The sequence below is a fragment of the Anomaloglossus baeobatrachus genome, chromosome 8 (genome assembly GCF_048569485.1).
Source record: "Anomaloglossus baeobatrachus isolate aAnoBae1 chromosome 8, aAnoBae1.hap1, whole genome shotgun sequence".
In the NCBI taxonomy this organism is placed as follows: domain Eukaryota; kingdom Metazoa; phylum Chordata; class Amphibia; order Anura; family Aromobatidae; genus Anomaloglossus; species Anomaloglossus baeobatrachus.
Window position 1 is genome coordinate 88,150,933 of NC_134360.1, and position 22,193 is coordinate 88,173,125.

The following is a 22,193-nucleotide window of genomic DNA, read 5'->3' on the forward strand; positions in this document are numbered from 1 at the left end:
AGTCATACCGCGTGCCGGAGGCTCGAAGACAAGCCATATCAGAGGAAGTGAAGACAATGCTACGCCTGGGGGTCATCGAAAAATCCCGGAGTGAATGGGCTAGTCCCATTGTCCTAATACCAAAACCCGATGGCTCCTTAAGGTTCTGCAATGACTTTAGGAGATTGAACGAAATATCCAAGTTCGATCTCTACCCCATGCCCCGGGTGGATGAGCTGATTGATAGGCTGGGACAGGCGCGATATTTTACCACGCTCGACCTGACCAAGGGGTACTGGCAGGTGCCACTGACGGAGTCCGCCAAGGAGAAAACCGCTTTTGTTACGCCGGAGGGTCTCTTCCACTATGTTGTCTTGCCTTTTAGGTTACATGGCGCTCCGGCCACGTTCCAGAGGTTGATGGACTTGGTGCTGGAACCCCACCAGGCGTATGCATCAGCGTACCTTGATGACATCATTATTTACAGCTCCGAGTGGCAGACCCACTTGGAACAGGTACAAGTGGTGGTCGACGCGCTTCGAACAGCCGGATTGACAGCCAATCCCAAGAAATGTGCGTTGGGACTCACGGAAGCCCGCTACTTGGGCTACGTGATAGGCCAAGGAGTGATTAAGCCCCAAATTAACAAGGTTGAGGCGATCCAGAAGTGGCCTAGACCCCTGACCACGAAGCAGGTTAGGGCCTTCCTGGGTATCGTGGGGTACTACAGGAGATTTGTAAAAGATTTTGCGGGACTATCAGCCCCCTTGACGGACCTTCTCAAAGGCAAGAAGTCCGTCATGGTGCGCTGGACTCCGCAGGCCGAGGACTCCTTCCGGGCCCTGAAGGGGGTCCTGTGTGGACAGCCCGTTCTTGTAAACCCTGATTTCCGGAAGGAGTTCATAGTACAGACTGACGCCTCGGAGGTCGGCCTGGGGACAGTGCTGTCTCAGGTGGTTCAGGGGGAGGAACACCCCGTCACCTTCTTAAGTAGGAAGCTCACCCCTCCCGAGCGGAATTATAGCGTAGTGGAGAAGGAGTGCCTGGCGATCAAGTGGGCCTTGGAGTCCCTACGCTACTACCTGCTGGGACGGCAGTTTCGCTTGGTGACGGATCACTCTCCACTGGTCTGGATGAGGTCCGCCAAGGAATGGAATGCCCGGGTTACCTGGTGGTTCCTTTCTCTGCAGAACTTCCGGTTTACGGTTGAACATAGGGCCGGTGGGTTGCAGGGCAACGCCGATGCCTTGTCCCGCGGCCCGTGTTTGATGGCGGGAGTTCAACCCCGCACGCTTGAACTGAGGGGGGGGTATGTGAGACTGTGACCGGGGTTATCTATGACGGCCGGTATGTCTCGCCCCGGTTGTGCTCACTCCATGATAGAAAGTAACTCCACTCCAGGGTTAATGCTGTTTCCCTACAGGCTGAAGGAAGGGTTAAAAGGAAACAGGAACAAGGGCGGGTGTGCCGGGTGTGAGGGAGTGAACACAACTCCCTGAGTTCTCTGCCGGAGAGGCACATGTGTACTGTTGTGGACTTTTGTTTGGATATTAAACCGTGTGCTGTGACCCTTGGTGCCTGGATCCCGTGTCTTCTGCTGCGCAGCCGACCACGCTACCTCACAGTATATATATATATATATATATATATATATATATATATCCAGCTCCAGGTGGGGGGGGGAGAGATCCTGGGATATATCCAATCTGGTGTGTTGGAGGCAAACCCTCAATGATGATTTTATTATGTAATGGAACTCCATTCTATCAGATTGCTCCAAAAAGCTTATACAGCTTATTATCGAACAGGAGCATATTAAACTCGTGGATTTAGAAAGAAAAGCTGAAGAAATAGAAGATTCACTTACTCATTATGTGAATACAGAATCATATAAAACCATGAAAGAACAAATTAATGTTAAACTTCTGAAATTAGAAGATTCCATAACTTCTTTCAACGAAGGTAAATTTAAGAGAGATGTCAGGGATTATGAAACTAATAGAGTCTACAACTGGCACCGCTATCGCAATACGGGCTCAAAACCTATTCTTAAAAATAAAAATAAAAGTCATAATCCCTCTCATGGAGTGAGTTTTTCCTCTACGGACATGAAATCTACTGCTATAGAGTCCACAGATTATAACACTGATGTGTCTGATTCCAATGCTAATACATCTGCAGCATCATTTAATGATCCAAAAAACTTCCTTGCAGTGTCAAAAAAACAAGGAGGGCCGACTGTAAGCATTCCAAGAGGAACGATCCATCAACATGGACTCTATACCAGGGGGAAGAAATAACGGAAAATCGTGATACCTGCTCCGTCATAAACATGTCAGCTTCCATCCTCAACCATCATGAAATTCAAGTACTGAAAAAGGACTTAATTTTGTCCGCAACACTAAGTTCAATCTTTTTGAGACCATCTTAGATGTCAACAGGTTTTTTCGCAAATTAACAGTTAAAAAACACTTTTTTGACTCCCAGGATGATACTACTAACGATCCAATTGACCCTGATCAGCCTTTTTTACCATCTTCCTTCCAGGAGCAAATGTGTTTACAAAATTTGAGAGATCTTTCCGAAAATAAATGTCTATTAGGCGATCCACAAGGAACAGCATTATATGGAAAAGTCCCCAATTCCAATTTCTATCCTATTCCATCAAGGTGCCACCAGATGGAGGACTTCCAAGTGTTGGTGGAGAAAGAACTCACCAAACTGCATGAAAAACCCATTCCTCGTAATCTTACAAAAAATAAAAAAACAGCAGTTGAAACCCTTGAAAAAAACTCCAATATTATCATTAAAAATTCAGATAAGGGGGGAGCTGTGGTGGTGCTAGACATTGGCTTGTATGAAAAATAATTAATTAAAATGCTCAGGGATAGTGCCATATACAAAAAGATTAATCATAATCCTATTATGGAAATAAAATATTCCTTGGATAAATTGACCGAGGAAGGGGTCCAACTGGGTTTAATCACCCCAAAGCAAAAGGAGTTTTTCAACCCAGCGTGTCCATTAACCCCTTTGATGCATGCTTTTCCCAAGTCGCACAAAAATGATTTCCCTCCCAAGTTCAGACCATTTCTGGAGTTGGCTCTATAACTGAGCATTTATCAGAATGGCTGGATGTCCATCTACAGTAATTGGCCAAAGCATCACCTAGCTACGTCCAAGACAGTAAACATGTTCTAAATATTATCTCCAACCTTAAGTGGCATGAGAATTACAGCTGGATAACATGCGGTGTGCAATCGCTTTATACCTCAATTCCCCATTATCTGTCAATCCTGGCATTGAAGAATCAACTTGAGAAGTATTCAGGTTATTCTTCAGCCTTACAAGAATACATATTGGATGTTACCAATTTTTTACTCAGGAATAACTATTTTACTTTTCTTGGTGATTTTTTCATCCAGGTACAAGGTTGTTCAATGGGCTCTCGCTTTTCCCCTTCGCTTGTGGGAATTTTCATGTTCGGGTGGGAGGAAGAGTTTATTTTCAATCACTCAAATCCTTTTTCTGCCTATATTGTTATGTATCTTAGATACATTGATGACATCTTGATAATATGGCAAGGAACAACATTGCGAATTAGTGATTTCATTTTTTTCATTGGTAATAACCCACATAATCTTTCATTCACCCATCAATACAGCGCAACCCAGGTAGATTTTTTGGACATGACTTTGAGTGGTGACCCCGGCATTAATAAAATAAATTGCAAATTATTTCGTAAACCATCTGCTGGCAATTCCCTTTTACATGCCAGGAGTTGCCACCCGAAGCATGTCATTAATAATATCCCCACGGGGGAATATATCAGAGCCAAGAGGTTCTGTACCACACAAAGTGATCTCCATAGGGAATGGAGATTGATAGATGAGAGATTCTGACATAGAGGTTATTCTCAAACTTGCCTAGATAAGGCCAAAACTAAAACCAACCTCATAAGTAGAAATCAATATTTGGAATTCAAAAAGAGCAGTAACCCCAAAGTGAACGACAAATTACCAGTGTTTTTTTCTACAAAATACACAAATAATTTTTTTGACATTGTTCACATTATCAGAACATTTCTCCCTGTTTTATTATCGGATGATATTTTAAAAAAGATACTTGATAGCGGTGTCAAATTTGTTTCCAGAAGAAATTACACGCTGGACGCGTCTTTGTCACCAAGTGATCATACCAAAAGATTCGAAAACATTAATTCTAAAAAAAACACGGGCAATTGGTTGTCTGAAGTGGCTCCTACAAATGTGAACATAAATCCTGTGGATTGTGCAAGTTTATGACCAATTCTAAGGATTTTTTTTCTTACACCAATAACAAAAATTTTTTTACATCAATTCCATGATTAATTGCAGTTCTGAACTTCTGATCATATTGTATATTTGATATCATGTATTGCATGTCAGATACAGTATATAGGTAGCACATCGCGCCCATTGCAGAAAAGAATTTCAGAGCATATTTATGATGCAAATAACACCACCATTAGGAGTCTGTCGGGCGCTTCCAAACACTTCTTAAATGTACATGCCGGCAATGTGGATAGCTTGCGCGTTACCGCAATGGAGAAAGTCAGAATGCCTAGCAGAGGCGGTAACCTGAAAGAGATTTTGCTCCAAAGGGAAACCAGGTGGATCTTCCTAATGGGAACCAGATTCCCTGTGGGAATGAATCTAAAAAGTGACATGTTATACATCTATTAAAAGTCCAGGTAATCTGCTTTGTTTTCCACTTGCCGTAACATGGGAAATCACTATGTCATAATTATGAAAGTATTTGTGTGGTATATATTTTTCCTAATTGCTATGGATGTAATGCTTATTTTTTCACCCATTGTCTGTCTCCTCCCCTCCCCCTTCTGAACCAATGTCCGGGTCGGAGCTTTGTTTTTAACCAGCCTTAGTCCTTAGATTTGTCAGATTTGTCAGAGATTGAATAAGAACTAGACGTTCGAAACGCATCCTCTGTCCGTTTATCACTCCATGTGACCCATGTAGACTAATTTTATGTTTGCACTCTAAGGCCGGCTTCTCACTTGCGATTTTCTTGCAGTAGTGCAATGCGAGAAATTCTCGCATTGCACTCGGACACATGTTAAACAATGAGGCAGCTCCCATCTGCTATTTTTTTCTCAGTCCAAATCGGACTGAGAAAAAAAACACAGCATGCTGCTTTTTGGAGAATTTCTCGCGCAAGTCTCTCCAATGCAACTCTATGGGAGCGTGAAAAAAATGCATGTCACACGGACCGGCACTCACACCATCCTAGTGACATTCATTTTTCTAAATACATTAATCGCATGGTTCTCAAAACACTGGAAATGAGTGAGGTCTCACAATGTCGGACAATCATAGAGTTTGACCGACATTGTGAGAGCTCACTCATTTCCAGTGTTGTGAGAAACATTCGATTAATGTTAGTTGGTCTCTCCCTCTCGGTCTCTATTCTCTCTCTGTCGGTCGGTCTCTCGCTCTCTTTCTGTCCATGTCTGTCTATCCCTCTCCCCACTCTCTGATACTCACCGATCCCCGATCACCAGCGCGGCGCTGCATGGCTGTCACACTGTTCCAGAGGCTTCTCTTTTGAAAAAGTCATTATTCAATCTCGTATTCCCTGCTTTACCCGCCCACCGGCGCCTATGATTGGATGCAGTCAGACACGCCCCCACAATGAGTGACAGCTGTCTCACTGCAACCAATCACAGCTGCCGGTGGGCGGGTCTATATAATGCAGTAAAAAAATAAATAAATAATTAAAAAAAACGGCGTGCGGTTCCCCCCAATTTTAATACCAGCCAGGGTAAAGCCACACGGCTGCAGGCTGGTATTCTCAGGATGGGGAGCCCCACATTATGGGGAGCCCCCCACCCTAACAATATCAGCCTGCAGCCGCCCGGAATAGCCGCATCCATTAGATGTGACTGTCCCGGGACTGTACCCGGCCATCCCGAATTGCCCTGGTGCGGTGGCAATCGAGGTAATAAGGAGTTAATGGCAGCAGCCCATAGCTGCCACTAAGTCCTAGATTAATCATGGCAGGCGTCTCCCCGAGATACCTTCCATGATTAACCTGTAAGATTAAGAAAATGAAGACATACACCTAAAAATCCTTTATTTAAAATAAATAACAAAAAAAAAACAACCTCTTTCACCACTTTATTCAAGACCCCAAATACCCTTCCATGTCCGACGTAATCCACAGAGGTCCCTCGACGCTGTCAGCTCTGCTACATCGGAAGCTGACAGAGAGCGGTCACAGACCATGACCGCTTTCTGTGAGCTCCCCGCAGCGACTGAAGTGAGTCGCGCTATTAGCGATGATGTCACTCAGGTTACCCGCGGCCACAGATCTCAGCGGGAGGACTTCAGCTGTGGCCATGGGTAACCTCAGCGACGGCACCGCTGATCGCGCGGCTCACTGAGGTCACTCAGGCCATGCCACACAGACAGAGCCGCGGGATGACAATGAAGTCTGGTGATGTTCATCTGACTTCATTCTGATCATGCTGCTCTGTCTGTGTCTGCTGTCAGCGGCCATTCAGCTCTGCTACATGGCTCTGTCTGTGTCTGCTGTCAGCGGTCATGTAGCAGAGCTGAATGGCAGATGACAGCTGCTGAGAAAAAGAAGGATCACACACGGATCACACACGCATTACACATGCTCTGCTAGCCTGGAAACAATTAAAAATAAGCATCGTAATTGCATTGCACACTGACCTAACGTGAACCAAAATCGGCCGAGTTTTTTCATGCAACTCGGACCGATTTTACACGCATAAATGTGATTCCAGCCTAATAAAGAAAGATTTTGAATTTTAAAAATTTTTTTGGGTCAAGCTGCTGCATTCATTACCTTGGATTTCCTGCAGAACTGCAGAGTCCGATGCGCTCATACTGCAGAGTCCGATGCCGCTCATACTAAGCTGCTTAAGGCCTCATTTCAAGTTGTCTGTATCATGTACCCATCAAAGTCCATGGTGCCATTGACATGATCATGTTTTTTGTTGCATAACATCATGCATTTTTGATTGGAGCCACAGATCAAAATTACCAACACAAGTCTAATGGGCAGGAGAAGCTTTATGTAATTTATTTATTGATTTCTTTATTAATATTTTTTCAGATATGAATGCAGTAATAAAACTGACGGGATCCAAAACACAGACACATTACACTAACGCTAATGACACTTGACAAATAGTTTTTGTGTACCTGAAAAAGCACGAACCTCAGAAAGGGGACTTTTGTATTATCATTTGTGTGAAAAGTTTGAGCCTTCTTCAAGCAGGAGGAAATGTATTTGATGAAAATACACACATATGTATATTTTTTTTACTCAGGTTGTTCGCAAGAAGCATATGCTATCTAGTTTTCAGACATTCCTAGAAAAGAAATCATCTACAGTTTACTCATTTCTTGGCAGTGATGGAAGAATTTGTGCGCATTTTGTTACTTTGATGCTCGGTAAGTAGCTCATGTTCAATCTTATTTCTGCAAGGGGAGTATAGATTGCATCAGAACATGTAAGCAGTCCTTCACCAGATTTCACAATAGAACTACAATATATATATATTGTTTAACCTCTTAACGACCAAGGACATTATGGTACGTCCCTGGTTGCCTCCCAGGAAGCCACGGTATTCCCCACACGTATCTGCTGATCTGATCAGCAGACATGTGTGGCTAATAAGCGCAGGTGGATTGGAGATCCACCCGCATCTGTTAACCCCTTAGATCGCGCTGTCAATCACTGACAGTGCAATTTAAAGTGCCGCAGCGGGGTACGCACCATTCCTCGATGCCTTCAGCAGCCTCTTGATGCAATCATGGGGCGCCAATGTGTTGTCATAGTAGTGCGGGATCAGCTGCTGATCCCTGATGCTGCCATGACTCACTTCCTGTGTGAGTCGACAGAGCACGGTTATTCACAGGGGGTACTTTTGATCAGAGTGATGCTGGAGCATCACTGTGATCAGGGGAAGCAATCAGACACTTCAGTCATAAAGTCCCCTTTGGGAACTAGTAAAATGAATAAAATATGTAAAAATGTTTTAGAAAATATGAAAAAATAAAAAAACCCTAAAAGTTTAAATCATCCCCCTTTTGCCCAATTGAAAATAAAACAACAAAAAAATACACATTTTTGGTATTACCGCGTTCAGAAATGCCCAATCTATCAAAATATAAAATCAATTAATCTGATCAGTACATGGCGTGATGAGAAATAAATTCCAAATGCCAAAATTATGTTTTTTGGTTGCCACAACATTTCATTAACCACTTTTTGCAATTCTGACCAGTGTCAGTATATGAGGTTATAACTCTGGAATGCTTCAATGGATCTCGGTGATTCTGAGTTTTTTTTGTGACATCTTGTACTTCATGGTAGTGGTAAATTTAGGATGATATTTTTTCCTTTTATTTATGAGAAAATCAGAAAGTTGACAAACATTTCGCAATTTTCAAACTTTTAATTTGTATGCCCTTAAACCAGAGAGTTATGTCACACAAAATAGTTAATAAATAATATTTCCCACATGTTTACTTTACATCAGCGCAATTTTTGAAACAACATTTTTTGGGGTTAGGAAGTTAGAAGGGTTCAAAGTTCATCAGTAATTTCTCCTTTTTTCAACAAAGTTTAAAAACCATTTTTTTAGGGACCACATCACATCTGAAGTGACTTTGAGGGGCCTAGGTGACAGAAAATACTCAAAAGTGACACCATTCTAAAAACTGCACCCCTCAAAGTACTTAAAACCACATCCAAGAAGTTTATTAATCCTTCAGGTGCTTCACAGAAACTAAAGCAATGTGGAATGATAAAAAACATAAATTAACCTTTTATCTAAAAATGTTGCTTTAGCACTAATTTTCTTACTCTTTCAAGAGGTAACACCAATAATTGGACTCCACAGTTTCTAACCCATTTTCTTATTAGCGCGGCGATACCTCATATGTAGTCAAAAAGTTCTCTTTGGACAAACGGGAGACCTTGGAAGGGAAGGAGCAATATTTGCGTTTTGAAAATTAAATTTGGCTAAAATTGATTATGGGCCCCATGTTGCATTTGTAGGGCCCCTAAGATACTTAAACAACAGAAAGCCCCCACAAATGACCCAATTTTGGAAACTAGACCCCTTAAAGATTGTGTCCAGTGGTATAGTGAGCATTTTTAACCCATATGTATGTGCTGCCCCATGCCAGCAGCCGGGCTGCTGCTGCTGCTCGGATCCGGATCCGCAGTGGCTCGAGGGGTCTTCGGACCCAGGGGTCGCGCGGCCACTCAGAAAAAGGGGGGGGGGTAATTTACAGGGGGGATTGGGGGATGGTGTGGCAGCCTGATGTTTAACACCTCCGTGGGTAGGGGGTTTGTGTCCCGGGGCCCGTTGGATGGTTGTTGTTCAGGTGCCGTGGGGGATAGGACAGGGGTTTTCAGTGTACTCACTCAGTCCAGGAAATAACAACACCGACAGCTTGTAAACCAGAATTCTGAGCACCACTGCAGCTTGTAGGGCGCACGCTTGGGTCCGTGCATTTGGTGTTGCTGTTAGCCTGTGGCCCTGTCCTTGGCACCTCTGTCTCTGTTGGATCCTTAGGTATAAAACTCTTCGGGTCCCGCTCACCCGTATGGCTAGCGGAGTGAGCTTGCTTTCAGGGTTCACGCGTAGGATTTCTTTGGACTGTATTGGGAAAGTCTTATCCCATCGGTGCACTAGTACCCCGATTTTAGAGCGGGTTGGGGATGAATCTTGAAGCCTTCACCCCCGTCGGGTAAATTACCTGAACGCGTGAAGCTACTTTCCGGCCTAGGGTCCACGTACCCAGTCATGCCCTGGCCCCTGCCCGGTGATAGCTCAAGGCCGCCGGCTGCCCTCCTCGGCTGTCCGTGCCCCCTGACACTATCCCCTGCGACCAGGGTTTCAGCTCCTACCAGGCCCAGACCAACGTCTGCCACCTAGTACACAGTAGTCCTGCTCCGTGACCTCTCCTCACGAGGGTCACTACTCCACCACTTCCACTCTCAACTCTCTAGCTCAACTCCCCAGCTCCACTGTCACTTTCCTCACTTTCCCCTCACCAACCCCCCATGTGGGCGGCCCTATTTTCTTCAGGCCCCCCAATGGTGTGTCTGGTGGGTAAAGTGCGAAGTGTTCCTAGGATTTTGATTGGCTAAGGTCTGTTAGCAATATGGCGCCCTGGACAAGCCAGGGGCCACAGAGCACAACACCCACACACCCCACACTCCCGGTCAGGCACACCGAAGTCAGACACAAAACCCTTGTTGCCTTCCTCCAGGGGCTGATGTTCACACCAGGGGGTGGGCCAGGCGGTTGGCCCCACCCACCGAGGAGTTCACAGTCCTGGAGGCAGTAAGACCAGTGAGTTCAGCTAGGGAAGTGAAAGTGGAAGGAAGGAAAGTGGCAGCTGAGCAGACTAAAGTTGGTCCGGGTGTGTGGCCCGGACGGATCAGCAAGGTTGGCAGACGGTGGTGACCGTCTGCAGGAGTGGCCTATCAGAGCTTACCGTAATGACCGTGGACGGGCGGTGGCCCGGCGGTACGGGACCGGTACGCAAAGAGAAGCCAGCACCATCTGGCAGGGGCTTACGGACCCCGGCAAGGCTAGGAGTCGCCGTGAATTTGCCAAATTCGTTAGTGAAGGGAACCTCCTGGGTTTCCCAGCAGCCAAGTCCCAACAGAAGGCAACAGTCCAACCAAGAGAGGGAGACACCGCCACCGCCAAGGCAACCGTTTCCCAGGGCCAGAGCCTGCGGGCAGAAGGGGCTCCTCCAGCCCGTATCCAAGCTGGGGAGCGGGTTACCGGTGGTAGCCCATTGGAACCATCTACCGTACATAGGTACAGGGAAAGGCAGTCACCATCAACCTGCCGGGAGAAACAACACCGCAGCCGTCTGTGTGACCCGTCCATCCAGCCGTGTGTTTTACCGAGAACTGTGTCTTCATCATTGGCTGAGTGAATACCACCGTGCCGTGCGGCACAGCACTGCCCCCGCGACCCTGCACCTCACCAGGCCCTGTAATCTGCCTGTCATCCATATCCATCCCTACCCCATCACCGGGCCCCGGGACAACCAACCCCCTACCCACGGAGGGGAGAACTAACAACAAAGCTTCTCCCGGTCACCACTCCCGGGATCCCCGTCTAGAGCAGTGGTGGTGTCGCCAATATCACCACAACCGTGGGTGGCGTCACGGACAATATCCAATCCCCACAATCAAATCCCCTTTTCACTCATGGGCGAGGAGCGCCGCTCGAGTCCCCGGGATCCGGCCCACCGCTCGAGCCACCACCGAGCAGCGGCAGCCGCAGCAGCGGCCGGACCCGAGCAGTGGTAGAGCGCAGCGTCCCCTCCTCCGCCCGCGACAACTTGGCGTCACGAACAGGATCCTACCATTCTACCAACTGGTGGAAGTGCGCCTTGTGTGACCGCCGGAGGTGTCCGGCCGAAAAATTTGTGAAGCCGCCATTTTGGGCGCGAAGAATTCCCTCTCGGGCGTCTCCTCGAGTAGTGGAGGCGCGAAGGCCAAAACCCCGACCCTGTAGAGGAGGAGCCGGAAAGAGACTAAAGGGGACGGAAACAATATGTCTGCGCCCGACGGAGCCGCTGGAAGAGCGGCGGACGCAGCCTCGGGAGCGCCTGTAGATGGGAATGGGCCTGCCCAGGTCCCGGCCGCGCTGGCGGGGGGCGCTGCGGCCCCAGCTCTCGCTCAGGTGATGCCGTTCTCTTTGCCCTATGTGCCCGGAGCTGCCTGGCTACCGCAGTACGATGGGAAACCTGATGTCTTGCAGGTTTTCCGAAAAAAACTTAGTCCGCTACTAGAACTGTACCCCCTGACGGATAAGCAATGTGCAGCGCTAGTGCTGGGGCAGCTAACTGGCGCGACTGAGCAAGAGGCGGAGACCTGGGCCGAGGGGGACCGGTCCTCTGTAGCCACCATATTTGAGAAGCTGCAGACTGCATTTGAGACCCGTAACGAGGCCGAGTTGCGGATGCAGTTCTATCAATGCCGGGAACGGCCCGCAGATAGCATTCGGGACTATGCTCTGCGCCTGCAAACCGCACTCCGCACACTGAAGCGGGTGGACACCATCAACAGTGTGGACAGTAACAAAATGTTAAGTGAGCAGTTTGTGCAGGGGATGAGGTCCTCGGAGGACCGCAAACAGCTTCGGCTGTGGGCCCTAGAACACCCTGATGTGGACTTTGCCGTATTAAAAGAACGGGCCATCAAAGCTCTGCAACCCCCCGCATTTGAAGCTCCTGAGCCAGCCCCGTGGCCGGTCGAGACTGCTCCCGTCGTGGTGGCCCCTACCCCATCAGCACCTCCAGTGCCTGCAGCTCCAAGCAGAGCGATGGAAGAGCTCGCTGCTCAAGTTCGCCGCATGGATGGGGACCTCGCTAAGATCCTTGCCGCACTCCAGCCTCCGACCAGATCCCAGGCCCCAGTGAAGGTGCAGCTCGCCGACAGCCCTGAGGACATCCCCTGGATGCAGTGGAGAAGGGCCAATGACTCATGGAATGGACCCCCAATCTGTTACAGGTGCAGCAAACCCGGCCACTACTTCCGACGGTGTCCGTTAAACGAGCAACCCCTGGGGCCACGGGCCAATCCTCAGGAGTAGAACCCCATGGCCCCCCAGACTGGCGGGACCGGTACATCGGGGCCCGGCCCATCATCCCCGTGGCTGTGGACGGCATACCGGTGATGGCTCTCCTGGACACTGGATCACAGATAACCACCATACCATACACATTGTATCAACGGTATTGGGGAAAAGACGAGCTGGCTCCCCCAGATGCCAGTATAACACTGATTGCTGCTGATGGACTCCCATTGACCCAAGTGGGATACAAACAAGTGGCCATGACTGTGGGACGAGCTGAACTGCAACACCAGGGTATGATTGTGATAATGAATGAACCCAGTGATCATAACCCGAAGGTAGTGCTAGGGACCAACGTGATGGAGCACTCTATGAGTGAGGTGCTGACCCTACTGCAGCAGCTGGCCGCCACGGCGGTGGGGAGCCGACAGAGAGCTGTGCAGCGTGAGATCCGAGCCTTGATGTACCGCCAACATGTGAACACGACAGGAGGAGAGATTGGTGGGGTGAGAGTGATGGATGTTGCCCCTTTGATTGTACCTCCCAGGAGCGAGATGATGATTTGGTGTAGGTCAGCGGTAGGGCCCCAGGGGCATGACTACCCCGCCATGATAGAGCCCATGCCCTCTGAACACTGGCCCACAGTAATGGCCGCCCGAGGGGTGGTAGATGTAAAGAAGGGGAGAGTGCCCGTGAGGGTGCTGAACTGCGGGGAGGAAGAAGTCAGGCTTCCCTGGTACGCTACCCTTGCCAAGTTGTTCACCTTGGATCCCCACACTATCCACGAGGCCATTCCCACAACCTCACCACCTACTGCCAGCACTCACCCATCCCAAGGGGAGTTAGATGAGTGGTGCCGACAGCTACACGTAGGCACTGACGATACCCCTACACATCACAAAGAGGGGGTATACTGGGTGGTACGGAAGTATGAGCGGGTTTTTAGCAAACACCCCCTAAACTTTGGGCAGATTAAAGGGGTCCAACACCATATCCCCACCGGTGAGCATCCCCCTATCAAAGAGAGGTACAGACCTATTCCCCCTGCACACTACCAATGTGCCAAGGACATGTTGAGGAACATGAAGGAGGCAGGGGTTATTAGGGACAGCTGTAGTCCCTGGGCCGCCCCGTTGGTACTGGTTAAGAAGAAGGATGGCACCATGCGGATGTGTGTGGACTACCAAAAAATTAATCAGATAACACATAAGGACGCTTACCCTCTGCCCCGCATTGAGGAATCTCTGGCTGCGCTGAGAACCGCTAATTATTTTTCCACCCTTGACCTCACCAGAGGGTATTGGCAGGTGGCTGTGGCACCAGAAGACCGAGAGAATACTGCATTTGCTACCCCTATGGGACTCTGTGAGTTTAATAGCATGCCGTTCGGGCTGTGCAATGCCCCTGGAACCTTCCAACGGCTGATGGAATGCTGTCTGGGGCATCTAAACTTTGAGACCGTCCTGCTGTACCTGGATGATGTGATTGTGTGCTCCCAGACATATGAAGCCCACCTGGAGCACCTAGCCGAGGTGTTCGCGTCCCTTGCCAAATATGGGATGAAGTTGAAGCCCTCAAAGTGTCATCTGCTGAAACCCAAAGTGCAGTACCTAGGGCATGTGGTCGGTGCAGAGGGTGTCGCCCCTGACCCTGATAAAATCACCGCCATTCAGGACTGGCCAAGGCCGACCACAGTGAAGGAGGTGAGGCAGTTCCTGGGCCTGGTGGGGTATTACCGTCGCTTCATCAAGGGGTACACGAAGATGGCTGCCCCCATGCAAGACCTCCTTGTGAGACAGACCAAAGGTGGTAGACCCCTAGGAGCTCCATTGGTGTGGGAAGAAAGGCATGAGGAATCCTTCCGTCAGCTGAGAGCGGCCCTGACCGGAGAAGAAATCCTAGCATACCCTGACTACAACCACCCCTTCATCCTTTACACCGATGCCAGCAATGTAGGCTTAGGGGCAGTCCTATCCTAAGTCCAAGACGGAAAAGTGACGGAAAGTGATTGCTTATGCTAGCCGAAGGCTTCAACCGACTGAGAGGAACCCCGAGAACTACAGCTCTTTCAAGCTTGAACTCCTGGCACTGGTGTGGGCTATCACCGAGCTGTTCCGCCATTACCTGGCAGCAGCTAAGTTCACCGCTTTCACGGATAATAACCCGCTGACCCACCTGGACACCGCCAAACTGGGTGCGTTGGAACAGCGATGGGTGGCTAGGCTAGCCAACTACGATTTCACCATCAAGTACAGGGCCGGCCGTGTCAACGTTAATGCCAATGCACTCTCTCGGATGCCCCACTTTTCGGAAGAAGGGCCTGAGGATGGCGACCTTGAAGAGATTGAGCTGCCCGCATTTCATCAGCCACTGACTGAGAAGGTGCATGTCTATCAACAACGGGTAAACCTGGACCCGCTGCCCAGCCAGGAGTGGCAAGAAGCTCAGGACCAGGCACCCGCTGTCCGCTTAGTCAAGATCTTGGTGGAACAGGGTGCTGCTGGGATAGACCCTGCCGCCCCAGATGAAGCCCAACGCCTGTGGCGGGAATGGACCCGGCTGTATCTGCACCAGGGGAAGTTGTACCGTGAGCTGATTAGCTCGAAGACCCATGAGAAGATCCGCCAGTTGGTGATTCCCCAAGCTAACGTGCCCACCGTCCTGCAAGGATACCATGATGGTGCTGGACACTTTGGATGGAAGAAGCTAGAGATGCTGTTGAGAGAGCGGTTCTATTGGAGTGGAATGCGGGAATCTGTAGAAGCCTGGTGCCGAGAGTGTGGCCCTTGCACGCTGAGGAGGAAGGACGAGGCCAGCCAGAAGGCGCCCCTACACCCGATCGTTACACATCAACCGCTGGAGCTGGTCGCCCTGGACCATGTAAAGCTCACCCCCAGCCGAAGTGGGTACACCTACGCTCTAACCATTGTAGACCACTATTCAAGGTTCATGGTGGTTGTCCCAGTCAAAGACCTAACTGGCCGTACTGCCGCTAGAGCGTTCCAGGCTTATTTCTGCCGACCACATGGATACCCTGAGAAGGTGCTTACTGACCAAGGCCCGGCCTTTGAAGCGGAGGTGTTCCATGAATTTTGCCAGTTGTACGGCTGCAAGAAGATCCGGACCACGCCTTACTATGCCCAAACCAACGGCATGTGTGAAAAGATGAACCACCTGGTCCTGGGCCTCCTCAAGACGTTGCCGCTAGAAGAGTGGAACCTGTGGCCGGAGAAGCTACCTGACTTGGTCGATATGTACAACAATATCCCTTCCAGCTCAACGAAATGCACCCCAGCATACCTGATGAGGGCTCGCCCCGGCCGGCTCCGGTGCATCTGGACATGGGATTGGAAGCCCCAGAAGCACTTCCTTCGACAGCTGAATGGGACACTCGGCGGAGGGTGCAGTACCGACAGATTCAGGAATATGTTGAGAAGAACTTGAGTCGGAGTCGGGAACAACAGGAGCAGCCCTTCAACCAGAAGGCGTCTGCTGGCCCTTTCCAGCCTGGAGATGTCGTGCTGAAACGAAAGAGGAGGACCCACAAGCTGGATGATCAATGGGAGCAAACCCCATATGTCATACAACCCACAGGATGGGAAGATGGGAAGGCCTACCAGATCAGTCGTGACCAAGGGGGCACTTTGGCCACGGTCTCCTGGGACCATCTGAAGAGGTGCCCACCAGCATTGAGGGCAGCGGCTGAAGTTCCGGTTCCTAAACCGGCGGAGAAGGCAAAAGAGGTAATCCACACCGTGATGGGTGACTTCCCGGCGGACTGGCCTACACATAATGGCGCGGTGATTCTTCCAGTGATACTGCTCCCACAACCCGTGGATGAGGAAGTAATGGAAGTGGTCAACCATGAGCCAGTGCCCAGGGATGAACCTGTACCCAGCTCCCCTATGCCTCCGCCTGCCCCACACGATAGCAGGGAAGAGGAACTGATTGTTCCCTCTGCCCCACTGCCTGCTACCACTGACACCGGGCCCCGGAAGTCCACCCGTCCCAACCTAGGTAGACCCCCACTTAGGTACAGGGAAACTGTTCTTTAAAGGGGAAAAATTGTGTGTGTGTTGGCCCAGCCACCACCGGAACCGGTGGCGATCCTCTCGGGGTTTCAGGGGTTCCCCATGGACGTGGGTCCCCTGAAAAGGACAGAACCCGCTCGGGCAACTTGTGCAGGACTGGGGTCAAGGGGTGCTGCCTGTTTGCTTAGGGGCAGCATCAGGGCCAGGTTGCTTGGGTGGGAGAGAGCGGAAGCTGTAACCGTAACGTTTAAGTAAGAGTACCTCCCGATGTGGGAAAATGTTATTTTAATTGTAATCCCTGTTTTACCGTTTTTCTATTTTTCAGTTTGTGAAAATAAAACCGGTGATGGACGGGCAGCCCGCGGATGGTCTGCATTTAACTAAGGGGGAATGTGGCGCCCTGTACAAGCCAGGGGCTACAGAGCACAACACCCACACACCCCACCTCTCCTCACAAGGGTCACTACTCCACCACTTCCACTCTCAATTCTCTAGCTCAACTCCCCAGCTCCACTGTCACTTTCCTCACTTTCCCCTCACCAACCCCCCATGTGGGCGGCCCTATTTTCTTCAGGCCCCCCAATGGTGTGCCTGGTGGGTAAAGTGCGAAGTGTTCCTAGGATTTTGATTGGCTAAGCTGTTAGCAATATGGCGCCCTGGACAAGCCAGGGGCCACAGAGCACAACACCCACACACCCCACACTCCCGGTCAGGCACACCGAAGTCAGACACAAAACCCTTGTTGCCTTCCTCCAGGGGCTGATGTTCACACCAGGGGGTGGGCCAGGCGGTTGGCCCCGCCCACTGAGGAGTTCACAGTCCTGGAGGCGGGAAGACCAGTGAGTTCAGCTAGGGAAGTGAAAGTGGAAGGAAGGAAAGTGGCAGCTGAGCAGACTAAAGTTGGTCCGGGTGTGTGGCCCGGACGGATCAGCAAGGTTGGCAGACGGTGGTGACCGTCTGCAGGAGTGACCTATCAGAGCTTACCGTAACGACCGTGGACGGGCGGTGGCCCGGCGGTACGGGACCGGTATGCAAAGAGAAGCCAACACTATCTGGCAGGGGCTTACGGACCCCGGCAAGGCTAGGAGTCGCCGTGAATTTGCCAAATTCGTTAGTGAAGAGAACCTCCTGGGTTTCCCAGCAGCCAAGTCCCGACAGAAGGCAACAGTCCAACCAAGAGAGGGAGACACCGCCACCGCCAAGGCAACCGTTTCCCAGGGCCAGAGCCTGCGGACAGAAGGGGCTCCTCCAGCCCATATCCAAGCTGGGGAGCGGGTTACCGGTGGGAACCCATTGGAACCATCTACTGTACTTAGGTGCAGGGAAGGCAGTCACCATCAACCTGCCGGGAGAAACAACACTGCAGCCGTCTGTGTGACCCGTCCATCCAGCCGTGTGTTTTACCGAGAACTGTGTCTTCATCATTGGCTGAGTGAATACCACCGTGCCGTGCGGCACAGTGCTGCCCCCGCGACCCTGCACCTCACCAGGCCCTGTAACCCGCCTGTCATCCATCCCTACCCCATCACCGGGCCCCGGGACAACCAACCCCCTACCCACGGAGGGGAGAACTAACATCCAGGCTGCTCCCTGTCATCGCTCCCGGGATCCCCGTCCAGAGCAGCGGTGGTGTCACCAATATCACCACAACCGTGGGTGGCATCACGGACAATATCCAATCCCCACAATCAAATCCCCTTTTCACTCACGGGCGAGGAGCGCCGCTAGAGTCCCCGGGATCCGGCCCACCGCTCGAGCCACCACCGCAGCAGCAGCGGCCGGACCCGAGCAGTGGGAGAGCGCAGCGTCCCCTCCTCCCGCCCACGACAGCAACACCAAAGAACAAGGACCCATAACCAAGGAGGGTGGATACTGTGCAGAAGGGCAGATTGCACAATACCCTGTGACGACCTGATAGGCCAGGGCGTCACATGCACTTCACAGAAGTTGATAACATTAGGCCGTTATATTGAAAATTTTTCTTTTTTTTTTTTTTGCAAAAATGTTGCTTTAGCACTAATTTTCTCACTTTTTCAAGAGGTAATGTGTCGCCCAGGGCTATGGGGTACTTGGTCCTGGGCCGTACATGTTCGGGGATGCTGTGTCACGGTTGTATAGTGGCTGTTGGCCGGTTCCCTGACCCTGGAGACGCTTTTTAAAAGTGAATATATACAGGGGAATTGAAAGTGTTTGTATTGTGACACCACTTGCGAGTTGCGGTTATGGTGATGGAACCGCCGCTGCACAGTCTATTACCACTGGGGCTGATGGTGCTGGCAGCCTATATGTTAGGCCCTCCGCAAGTAGGGCCGGGCCCCAGGGAGTGAATGGTGGGATCCATCGCAGAAAGAAGGGAGACCACACAATTGGGATGCAGTTCACTCAAGCACTGAGAATGGCTGTTTGAGACCCCTGGTCCATTTTGTCCCAGTGCCGGTGTGGTGACCTGGTAGTCTCTTTCACCGGCACCCCTCACTGGTTGGTGGACCCCGTAGCCTGGAGCGTTTGTTGGTCCATTACTGTCTGTCAGCAGTCTCTCGTCCGTACGGCGGGCAGTGCGAACCCTGTAATTCGGTGTTCTGTTCCGGTCCCTGGCTCAATCTTTACTGCTGGTGCTCCCGGATTCTTGGGTCAGTGAGGTCCGTGAAGGTCCCCTCACTGTGCAGGTATTTATCAGGTTGCCTGAAGCTGTCGCCTGACCTAGGGCCCTGTGCCCCATCGGTGCTCTGGTTCCAGAGGTACCTGGCAACCCTCCCTGGCAACCAATCTCCTTTGCCACCTAGGTCACTGTTACGCGACCCCATCTGGAGACATGTCCGTCCACTTCAACTGTCACTACCAGACTCTGTCTGACTGAGTGTCTGTCCCCTCCCACCAGGCTGTCGGCTAGTAGACTGGACTGGCTTCACCCCTGGGTGGCCATCCATTGGGTCCCGGACTAGTCAGTCATCCCTAATGGGGAGTGGGAACTGGGGATGTTATTTGTTTTGTTGCTACCGGCACGGGTTTCCAGGTCCCTGGAGGTAGGCCCTACATCTTTGTCAGGATGCAGTACCTAGTAGTGCCCTGATGGGTTCAGGGGCTCTACAGTAACACCAAAAAAGTGGACCCCACAGTTTGTTTCCCACTTTCTTATAAGCAAGGTGATACCTGACACGTAGTCAAAAAGTTCTGTTTAGACAAATGGCAGACCTTGGAAGGGAAGGAGCAATATTTGAGTTTTGGAAAGCAAATTTAGCTCAATTTGGAATAGATAGGCTCTGAAAAATCTGACAACGTGGTACAAGAACAACAGAAAACCAAAACAAATGTCTTTTTGAGAATTATACCATGTAATGTATTTATCTAGGGAGGTAGTGAATAGTTTGACAGCACCATTTTGTATGCAGTTGATGCAGCACATGCATGTGCCTGTAATAGATGGTGCACCTTTTCAAGTAAAGTATTACTCACAAAGGGTGGCATGCCCCTAGATACACATTTGCTGAATATAAAACTTGGTCTTGCTAACAAAAGAGTTATCTCGCAATTGCGTATATTGTAGCAAGAAGAATAGACTTTACTGGTGTGTGTTCTGTCCCCACTTAAAGGTGATTGAAGGTGCGTAGTTGTGGGATAGCGTGAGAATCTTACCTTCGTTTTCCAATATGTGAGGCAGACATGACCAGAGCGCTTCAGAGTTGATGGATGAAACATGCACACGCTGAGATGAACAACGGGGGTTTATTTCTCCATAAAACATGCACAGTTACAGAGAACCGAGTTCTTGATGCTGTGGTAGTCTAGTGATGTTGTTTCTGATGCCACTAAGGTCAGAAGACTTTGCTTCTAGCAGCTCAAATAAGGGGTGTGATGTAAGAGGAGCAGCAGATACTCCCATGGGCTGTACGAAAAGAAACAGAGGAGCCGAAAGGTCTGACCAGTAGATGGCAGCAGAAGACAAGCATGAAAAACATTAAATAACAGTAGATATGTTACAGTTAACAGTTTTAAATAAAACAAGTAGGAATAGCACAGTGGGAAGGGAAAAATGTTCAAAATGTGGAGTAAAATGCAGCCAACTATGTGGCAAATCTGAGTTTGTTCCAAGGATGAAAGATCACCACCAGGACAGGTTTATTTTTAAAAAAGACTGGTCATACAACTTCTTCCTAGCCCCATCAATCCCGATATGAGGGACGAATGTGCCAAGGGACATTGTACACCATAACATGCTTCTGCCCGGCAAGGTAGGAACCGTTATGTGCACAGAACAACCAATCCTCTACAGAATTCTGAAAGTTATGTCCTGTACAGGAGGTTCGGCAAGAACAATGCAGTAAAGCCCATAGTGTGTATATATGGAATAGCCTCATTGTTAGAAATCCTCCAATAAAATGATCGTGCCCATATAACCAAGATAAATAATATATTAGTAAAAGTAAAGTTTTGTGTAGCAAAACAGTCGAAAAAAACGTCAGATGGTAAAATAAAATGCTTGTGAGTGACCGAGTCCTGGAAAGTTGTCAAATGATAAGACTTTTCAAGAATATTAGTAGGGTCCAAATTCTAGAGTATGCAGACGTGGGCCAGGGGTGGGATTCAGCTGGTTCTGTCCGGTTCGGGCGAACCTGTTGTTAAAATAGCAGCCGGTTCCCCTGTGGCGCCCCTGACCTGGTCAGGCACCACTGAGTACTGCACCCATGCTGGGGGCAGTACAATACAGGTAATCCAGAAGGCTTACCGAGGTGTGATTACACAGGTGCATAGTAATCAGGTCTCCCACATCTACCTTTGATGGGGACCCCTGGGAAATCCAGGAGGGGGCGTGGCCTCCATGTCCACTCAAGGGGTGTGGTAGAGAGTCTGGTTGCTAAGTTGCGTAGGCAGGCACATTGAGAGAGGAGTAGTGAGCCAGTCAGTGAGTGCAGCTCAGGGAGAGCAGACGCAGGAAGCAGACCCTGGAGCCTGGCACAATCTGACAACGCACGTGCAGTGGCTACCGACGGGGGAGATCGGTCACCTGGTAGTGCCACCTGAAATCCGCCCAAGGCTAGAGAGAGCAAATGGGTGGCTGAGTACGGGGACTGCCAGGAAGGTACCAGGCCCGCATGGGTTGCAGGTTCCCAGAGCAGGGGCCCATTGACTTGGCCTGCTCAATCTGCAGGTGGGGGTACTTCATGCCCTCACCATCACACCAGAGTCCGGAGCCACGTAGCAAAGAGAGGGCCCATAGTTCACAGGAGGCAAGCAGCCGGAGTGACCTGGTCCAGGCTACAAGCAAACGGGCCAAAACAAGGGGAGAATATGCAGCAGCAACTTTCCTGGGCGACCCCAGCAGGACTACAAGTCGGGGTCACCCCAAAAACGCCAGGGCTAGGAAGGCGAGTCGGTGGTCACTCTCAAAAGTCAGCCTGAAGGAGTGCCTGGTTTCCTCTGGTTCATCCCAGCTACGCCCGGGTACTCACCCTGCCATCAATTGTGAGTAAAAACCCTGAAAGACTGTCTGGACTGTGCCTGAGTCATTCTGCTACTTGTGATTCCGCACACACTCC

The 22,193-nt window shown here is 50.1% G+C and overlaps 1 protein-coding gene across 1 annotated transcript in view; it reads left to right on the forward strand.

The window, feature by feature from the left end:
• The window catches only part of MEI1 (meiotic double-stranded break formation protein 1), a 902,984-nt gene that overhangs the window by 80,430 nt on the left and 800,361 nt on the right, over positions 1–22,193 (forward strand). The window contains exon 2 of the mRNA XM_075321882.1: positions 7,340–7,463. Within this exon, the coding sequence (XP_075177997.1) occupies positions 7,340–7,463 (124 nt within the window). The remainder of the gene's footprint in view (positions 1–7,339; positions 7,464–22,193) is intronic.